This window comes from Vicia villosa, linkage group LG7, assembly GCF_029867415.1.
Source record: "Vicia villosa cultivar HV-30 ecotype Madison, WI linkage group LG7, Vvil1.0, whole genome shotgun sequence".
Classification (NCBI taxonomy): Eukaryota; Viridiplantae; Streptophyta; class Magnoliopsida; order Fabales; family Fabaceae; genus Vicia; species Vicia villosa.
In genome coordinates this window covers 100565139-100574563 of record NC_081186.1, presented here as the reverse complement: position 1 = coordinate 100574563, position 9425 = coordinate 100565139, and the positions used below count along the sequence as shown (strand labels likewise).

At 28.5% G+C, this 9425-nt stretch overlaps 1 protein-coding gene across 1 annotated transcript; it reads left to right on the top strand.

The window, feature by feature from the left end:
* Nucleotides 1-4026: 4026 nt before the first annotated feature.
* On the top strand, nucleotides 4027-6721 carry LOC131618032 (probable polygalacturonase At3g15720). The gene is made up of 8 exons (XM_058889300.1): nucleotides 4027-4206; nucleotides 4286-4417; nucleotides 4618-4782; nucleotides 5250-5457; nucleotides 5717-5798; nucleotides 5957-6065; nucleotides 6155-6259; nucleotides 6379-6721. Exons 1-8 carry the CDS (start codon nucleotides 4063-4065, stop codon nucleotides 6598-6600), a joined length of 1167 nt encoding a protein of 388 aa, XP_058745283.1. The 5' UTR covers nucleotides 4027-4062; the 3' UTR covers nucleotides 6601-6721.
* Nucleotides 6722-9425: the final 2704 nt, after the last annotated feature.

Below are 9425 nucleotides of genomic sequence, written 5' to 3'. Positions count from 1 at the left end.
AGCTACAACAACGAATCTATACCACATATTCATAAAGGAACAACGCTCGAGATATTGCCAAGACATCAATCCACAACAAACTACCTACATCCACCATTTGCTCAAGATAATAAATTCTTGGATCTTAAAGAAACTTGAAAAAGTTTTGTATGATGATTGCAAGTGCAGAAAAAACATTTTTTAATAGTTAGAACAAATAACTAATCAAAAGTTGTATGCATTCAATTCATTGAACTTTAAACAAATGATATGCAACAAAATCTAGATAACAACAAAGATTTGTTGTACTCCAAGAATAACAACGACGATGATGAATCTGGATTTGTTGTAATCAATGTATTTTAACATTTTGTATAAACAATGTAATTTTTAAAAAATAAAAATAAAAGAAAAGCTTATTCACCTCGATTATATTAACTGAAACTGAGGGGTATGTGAAAAGAAATACTTTTTACCTTGGTTTTTGTCATAACCGAGGGAATATTTAAGCGTGTTTATTGAAGATATTCACCATCGTTAAACAAATATTTGTCGTCCATTTAATAAGTATTAACGCTCAAGACAATGTCATTAATTATTCGCGTGAAACATGAAGCGTAAAGACGCTTGGAAAAGTATTTGATTTTATTTGGTTTTAAGGTTTATGTTTTTAAATATTTGGTTTTAATGTTTATGTTCTTAAATATTTATTAGAGTAGAAAATCATATAACTTGAATATTTATTTTATTTATCTAATTTTTTTTGTTTTATATCAGAAACAAATGCAAACAAAAGTCATTGAGAATATACTCACATCCAACATTTTTTTTGATAAGCAAATGATTCAAATGAGACTACTAGGGATACTCCAAGCCGAGTATAAAGATAGTCTACGACTCCCACCGACTAAATTATTTTAGATAATCAAGTGGGCATTTGCACCACTCATAGAAATTACAATGAAACATACTTTTGGTACCTAGAACCAGCCACCTCCAAGATAATAATTTAATCCTAAAAACTAAATCATCAACATCTAGTATTCCTTCGTTGAAAACCACCTCATTCCTTGCTGTCCAAATACACTAGTACACAGCCAAGCTAATCATCCCAACCATATCTTTTCTCACTTTTTCTCGAAATCTAAATATACATAACAAAAAGTTTTTGCAACAATCATCACCTACCATAAATACCGTATCAAGCCATGCTTGAACTATCTCCCATATCCTCATAGTAACTTGACAATTTAACATCAAATGCTCCAAATCTTCAGCATGATCATAGCAAAAGTAACACACCAAATCAGGATCGTTATGAATGATTTTCCTTCGTGCTAGTTGGTTCTTAGTAGGAAGCCTGTCATTAAAATTAAGATTCATTGATTCGAAGATCCAACATATTACCTTCACTAACAAATTATTTTTACTTTAATATTTTGTGTAAATAATATAATTTGTAAGTAAATTAACTTATTAATATTTTGTGTAAACAATCTAATGAGTATTTAAAAAAAAGAATTTATTTTTACCCTCGATTTTGTGCATAAATCAAGTGAGTTTTGAAAATATAAAAAAGTTTTTGCTGAGGATCAATTCATGTGCATAAAATTTCCCCCCTAGATTTTTTATAATCGATGGGTAAAGTGAAAGCTTTTTATGACGCCTTTTGTTACCTTGCTTTTGTAGTCGACGTAAAATTCATTTTGCGTTCGAGGTTAAATGTATTTTTCGTAGTAGTGAAAATAATATCTAAGACAAATTAAAAGTATTAACACAACCACAATCATGTCTTATTCCACTAGTCGACTAAATGGATCAACTTTCGGCATGATATTCTATTCAATACAATGTTTCTATCAAAATCACTAATCTTGAGATCTTTTTTAATAACTTCTCTTATAATATTTTAAACTCTTCTTTTTCCTCTATTTGTTTGAATTCACTCCATCTATTATACTCTTCTAACAACAAAATCTACTAATCTTTTCTCTACCTATCCTAACTATCTAAATCTAAGTCTATTTTTCAACATTCTCTACTAATAAATAAATATTAAAAAAGAAAATTAAATTACATCATACTAATACATGGGGTAGAAAACTATGGTAATTTAAAGATATTTGTTCCTTTTCAACGTTAGATAAATGTCCTCCAATATCTTATTTATTTATTTTATATCTTTAAATAAATATTTAACTTTAAAAAAAGTTAAAAACAAATATAGAAAACAAGGACACCAAAAAAGATTATATATTTTCCATAGTATAGTAATTTAAATGATTATAAAAATAATTAAAATTTCACACATTAAATATTTTCTATCTATTATTGAGTTTTTCAATAACTCAAATAATTTTTTCGATTACTTTTTTCCTTGTCTTTTATATTCTTAGTAAAATTTAGTCCCTGCATTTTCTATTTTACCCCCACACCACTACGCTATTTTCATCACAAATAATCATGCAACTCATAATCTTGGTAGATTTATTTTCCACCCCAATCAACATGCAAAGATTCATTACTTATATTTTGATTCTTTGTTTTATTTCATCTAGTCTAAGTACACTATCAAATGTTGGAACCACAAATGATATTTATAATGTGATGGAGTATGGTGCAGTTGGTGATGGCAAAACTGATGATACACAAGTATATATTCCTGCATTTTTAAAAATAATTTAAATAGGGTTTATATATATTAATACGTGTTTAGAATACTACAAAATATTTCTTTACTAAATTATATAATTTTTTAAAATGGGAAGAATTAAATATGAATTTTTTAAAATTTCAAAAGATAATGAAAAAATAATGCAATTCTCGACTTAAAAATCAATTTTGAGTTTCTTTTTTTTCGAGGAACATTTTATAACTTTTTAAACATGTCTGTAAAATAATCATTCCAAAATACACATCGGTTTAACAGTATAAACTAAAACTACGTGCATAATAATTTTGTGGGGACCAAAACATGTCTTTTTTTATTAGGGACGAAAAACAAAATTTGGTAATTTTATAGGGACCAAAAACATATTTAACACTAATTTTTAAACAAATTAATTTATTGATATTTTGTGTAAACAATCTAACGAGTTTTTAAATTTTTTTCTTTGCCCTCAGTTTTGTGCATAAGTTAAGCGAGTTTTGAGAATATAAGTTTTTTTTGCTAAGGATCAAACCCATGTACATATAATTTTATCCCTAGATTTTTTATAATCGATGGGCTAAGTGAAAGCTTTTTATGACGTCTTTCGCTACATTACTTCTGTAATCGAGATTAAATGTGTTTTTTGTAGTAGTGAAAGTAATGTCTAAGACAAATTAAAAATATCAACACAACCACAATCAAGTCTTATTCCACTAGTCGACTAAATGGATCAACTTTCGGCATGATATTCTATTCAATACAATATTTCTATCAAAATCATTAATCTCAAGATCTTTTTTAATAATTTCTCTTATAATATTTTTAACTCTTCTTTTTCCTCTAATTGATTGAATTCACTCCATCTATTCTACTCTTCTAACAATAAAATTTACAAATCTTTTCTCTACCTATCCGAACTATCTAAATCTATTTTTCACAATTCTCTACTAATAAAAAAATATTGAAAAAGAAAATTAAATTACATCATACTAATACAAGGAATCATACTAATACAAGGGGTAGAAAATTATGGTAATTTAAAGATATTTGTTCCTTTTCAACGTTAGATAAATGTCCTCCAATATCTTATTTATTTATTTTATATCTTTAAATAAATATTTAACTTTAAAAAAAGTTAAAAACAAATATAGAAAACAAGGACTCCGAAAAAGATTATATATTTTCCTTATTATAGTAATTTAAATGATTATAAAAATAATTAAAATTTCATACATTAAATATTTTCTATCTATTATTGAGTTTTTCAATAACTCAAATAATTTTTTCGATTACTTTTTTCCTTGTCTTTTATATTCTTAGTAAAATTTATTCCCTGCATTTTCTATTTAACCCCCACAACACTATGCTATTTTCATCACAAATAATCATAGTAACTCATAATCTTGGTAAATTTATTTTCCACCCCAATCAACATGCAAAGATTCATTACTTATATTTTGATTCTTTGTTTTATTTCACCTTGTCTAAGTACACTATCAAATGTTGGAACCACAAATGATATTTATAATGTGATGGAGTATGGTGCAGTTGGTGATGGAAAAACTGATGATACACAAGTATATATTCCTGCATTTTTTAAAATAATTTAAATAGGGTTTAGATATATATATTTTTTAATTGTATGTTGAATTGTAGGCATTTGCAAGTGCATGGAGTAAAGCGTGTAATGGAGGAGGGATGTCAACATTAGTTATACCATCAGGAAAGTCATTTTTGGTGACAACAGTAGACTTTAATGGTCCTTGCAATGCCAAAATTCTCATTCAGGTATATATTATCTAACATTTAATTCAACCTTGATCCAACATTTATTAACAATGTTTGTGCATGTGATTCTTTAAAGAAAAATATATATCATTATCAAAATATATTATCTTTTCTCATTTGGTGTTTTTTTATTTTAAAATTGTATATATTCTAAAATATTTGCTATAATATAATAAATCACATTCATTTTTTTGGGTCAGTTTGAAGGACAAATAGTTGCACCTCCTAAAGATGGGTGGAAAGGTGGGGAGCATTTCATTACCATTGAACGTGTAAATGGACTTACAATTGATGGTAATGATCAAGGAGGAATCGATGGAGATGGATCTACTTGGTGGGATTGTATAAGTTGCAATCGACCTGGGGTAATTTGTAATTTTATTATTCACTTTGGCATATTATTATTATTATTATTATTATTATTATTATTATTATTATTAGAATTTAATTTGTATGCACCAATACTGTAAAGTAGTTTTACACCCTCAGGGGATTGTGATCGTTAAATACTTATTAAAATTTAAGTTTTTTTTTTATTATTTATAAAATAATATTTGTGAATGGTTGTGATGCACTGTCGGTGTAAAGAACTTTACACTCACAATGCATAGTAATTAATCTATTATTATTATTAGTATTATTATTATTATTATTATTTTTAAATGAAAAATAATATATTAATAAAGAGATGAAAATCCGGAAAATACAAAATATAGATATGTTAACAGGTGCTAAAACAAATCACCACAAAAGAAAAAAGGAGTAATTAATATTTTGAAGTGATTGATTGTGAATATATTTTGTAATTTTTTTTCTTCTGATGATGATACAGTTATTGGCTTTTCATGCATGCAATGATCTCAGTGTTAATAAACTGAAAATCAGTAATAGTCCAAAAGCTCATGTATCTGTTAATGAATGCAATCATGCAACATTCTCTGGTATATCCATTGATTCACCTGCTACGAGTCCCAACACAGATGGATTTGATATTTCTTTATCCACTTATGTCTTGATACAAGATTCCAACATAAAAGCTGGTAATTAGTTTTTATGTATTATCTTTCATATTTTAAACTTTTATTTTGTCTTAAAAAAATTAAGTTTTTTCATCAAAATTACAAACATGATTTTGTTATGAAAAAAGAGGAATAGTCAATTATAAGTAAATATTATAAATGAGTAAAAAATGAAAAAATAAAAGTATTTTTTTATAGATTATTCTTAAAATGATTACATTTGTAAAAAAATTTATTTATGAATGCTTTTTTTTTTTAACTTTGTATTTTTTTTATATAGGTGATGATTGTATTGCCATAAATGGTGGCTCATCTTTTATCAATGCTACTGGAGTTTATTGTGGACCGGGACATGGGATAAGGTTTATAAAAATTATCTCTTTTAAGTTAAATGCTCAAATTGCCATAAGAAGATATCATACAATTCACGACCTAAAATTTATTTTTAATCTCATTTTTAATATTAAAATTCTATTCTTTTTGACTAAACCTGTTTTATTTGATATGATAATTTAAATAGTGTTGGTAGCCTTGGAAAAAAGAGACCTAATGATCAAGTTTCAAATGTTTATGTACGAAACTGCACTTTCACGGAAACTCAAAATGGAGCAAGAATCAAGACAGTTCCGGTGAGTACGTAACTAATTAAGTTAAATATTTTAATAGTTGATAAAAAACATGAATCTTTCAATTTTACATGCAAATGATTTTTTTATAGGGTGGAACAGGCTATGCGAAAAATATTACATATGAGCAAATCATCCTTCAAAATGTTAGGAACCCAATATATATAGATCAAGGATACAATGCTCGTCTCGACGATGTATATATTTCACTCTACTCTATTTTATCGCTTACTACTTTTATTTACATAATATATATACTAATTCCAAGCTTAGTTTGCTATCTTTGTTTTGATCTTTTTTACCTTCTAATTATTAGGAGACATCGATACCCGTGAGTTCTGTGACATATCGAGGATTTACCGGAACTTCTAGTTGTGTGTTCGCTATTAATTTAAATTGCAGTTCATCTGGATGTTATGACATTTTATTGGATCAAAACAATATTGTATCACCTGGGAAGACGGCTTCTGCATTTTGTAGAAATGCTCATGGAACTGCTACAAATACTGTTCCAAATGTTGGTTGTCTTTCTCAATAATGTGTTATTGGTCTTCATATGTGGATGAATAATGAGTCTATTAGTTGCTAGACCTGCAATTTTGTAGTTGATGTAGCTATATTATGCAATAGCTTATACAAAGTATAATTTAGCTTCATCATTGGAATCAATAAAAAATATATAATCTTCTTCTTCTTCTTTTATCTGGAATTTCTTCCTCTAAATTATAGAATGCGACTCTTTAAATGGTATATCATTTTTCTTTGTTCTTATCGACATTCTAAATCTATAAAATTTAGGTATTTTCACGCAATTACGCAATCACCCAATTGTTTTTGACAAATGCATTAAATAAGTGATTATCTAACTATACGTTTTTTTATATTTTATTCAAACACATATGTTGGTTTAAAAGTTTTAAAAAGTTCAAATCAATTTGTAAAAATGAATAGATAAAAATGATCATACCTCTTTTCAACGATGTATGATCTTGTCCTAAAGCAATCAATTACCTATTTTTGTAGCACAATTAATTCGTTTAGAATCCTTTAAGTTTAACTATTTAAAAAAAATCTCGGTTAAATAAAAGATAATTTTTTAGACCCAATTTAATCGTTTGGTCTTTTTAGTTCAAATATCAATGATATCATTTCTGTATATCATTGATAACTATAAATATATTTACTTTCATAGAGATATATACATTAATACATAAAACCAAAAACCCGAGATGGTTGGCCCAGCGGAAGGGAGCTCGGGTCCCAAGGGTTTACTCCTTTTAAGGTCTTTTCAATAATTAGTAGAGAGCCTACACGAGGTCTGTCATTTGGACAATCCTCATGATTAAAAATCTAAAGTAATACCTAAGCATATTTGAAAGTAAACACAAGAATAGTTTTAGAGGTAACCAATGCTTTAAAGTACCAAAGTTGGTGTTTGAGAGAGAGAGAGAGAGAGAGAGAGACCAATGCTTTAAAGTACCAAAGTTGGTGTTTGAGAGAGAGAGAGAGAGAGAGAGAGAGAGAGAGAGAGAGAGAGAGAGAGAGAGAGAGAGAGAGAGAGAGAGAGAGAAAATGACATTTGAAAAATTTGAGCCAATATGACTCGAGTTACCAAATTTTGTGACTCGTAGCATGTTTCTCAAATACTAAGGAAAATCGAGTAACTCGAGTCATGATCCTTATCAAGAATACATATTTAGTTTTAACTCAAGTCATGATTCGATAATAAAAACAAAATTCAATTTTCCCCCTTTTGACACTCCTAATCCACCCCAAATCAAAATACCCCCTTCCCCTCTTAAACTTTCCAAATATTCAAGAAGCCATTGAATCAAATTAAACACACTTTATTAAAAGGATTGAATCAAATAAATGAACTACTAAAAATATAATTTTTAATAGTAAAGCATATCCAATGTTTTTTTACCAACATCAATTAATACCTTAATCATAGAATTCTTAGAAACCCACCTTATTATTGTCAAGAAAATGACTAGCTTCCAAAAGATGAAGGTTTACAAAGGTTTGATGAGGAAAATTTTTAGAAATGAAGGATTGTCTTCCTTATAGTATGCCTCTAGCAACCAAACTCCTTTCTTATTCCTTGATTCATTACTTCATTTCATTCCAAAATGGAGAATGAGTAATTCCCTTAATTGTAATGATATCTCACATTGTGAAAAGAATTATCTTTACCATTAGGTTAGTTTTAAGTGCTATAAATTCTTCGTCAACTCAATTGAATACTCCTAGTACCTGAGAGGTTGCTTCTGGCAAAGAGGATTACTTTGCAAAAGATACTTAGTTCTATGCTAAGTTGTCCGGGCCTCCTATTATAGATTCGGTCGTAAAAGCTGCGTTGTTCTTGTGGAAGGTAAATACTTCCTCAAATTTCCTTTTCTTTGGCTAAAGAATAATTCATAACAGAATTGCTACCAAAGACCAATTGTACAAAAGAGGAATTTTAGAGGCCAACAATTTACTTTGTGTGTTTTGTTCGACGACGGAGGAAAGTTTACTTCATCTTTTAGGTGGCTTCCGTGTGTTGAAGGACATTTGGTCGAAGGTTTTCGCGTGGATAGGAGCGATAGTAGATTTCTCTTTGGAGGACTTCTTGCTTTTTCCCTTCTTCTTTGACAAAGTAAGGAATTTAGCCAAAAGGAGGATAATGAGTGTTATTTGGCTTGCAACGTGTTGGAGTGTTTGGACGAGCCACAACAACATCATTTTCAACAATGGTTGTTTTAGTTTTCTTGATTGTATGTCGGAGTTAGTGTTTCGCTCTTGGAAGTGGTTACAATCAAGTCTTAAGCTTGCTTCAAGTTATAATTTTCATGTTTGCCACGTTCTTCCGCTTTGTTGTTTTGAGTAGCGGGTTTCTTCTTTTGACTTTGTATTTGGGTAGAACAACCCTTTTGATCTAGTTCAATTCAATTGCCTATAAAAAAAATTATCTGGGAGGTTGGAATGTTGTTAAATTGTGTTTTATGAAAAAGTATTCTTATTTACATGTTATAAAACATTCACTAGTTGCAATTAGATACTCCATATACCAAAGAGGTTTATACAGACAAAGCAGGTTGGCTTGTTATTAGATACTCCTTAACCTGGGAGGTGTGGGGTTGTAAAATCGTATTTTTAAAAGGTCATAATTTAAATAGAGTCATTATAGGTTTCACTCATGAGATATCTCACTTATATAGTTGATGATTCGAAAGGGAACTTGGTTATTTTTTAAATAAAACTGTTAATCGTTAATTTAGCTTTAGTTATATAAAATGCACAGAAACCAATCAATTGCGCTTTGAGCATCCCTCGTTAAATTTTATTTCAACTTGTGAAAACTACGCTCACATTCCCAAT

Bases quoted from the DNA above. Each gene is read 5' to 3' on its own strand.
- LOC131618032 (XM_058889300.1), top strand. From the start codon at position 4,063: ATGCAAAGATTCATTACTTATATTTTGATTCTTTGTTTTATTTCACCT. The intron at 4,207-4,285 runs GTATATATTCCT...GTTGAATTGTAG, and splicing joins GAAAAACTGATGATACACAA to GCATTTGCAAGTGCATGGAG. The intron at 6,260-6,378 runs GTATATATTTCA...TCTAATTATTAG, and splicing joins ACAATGCTCGTCTCGACGAT to GAGACATCGATACCCGTGAG.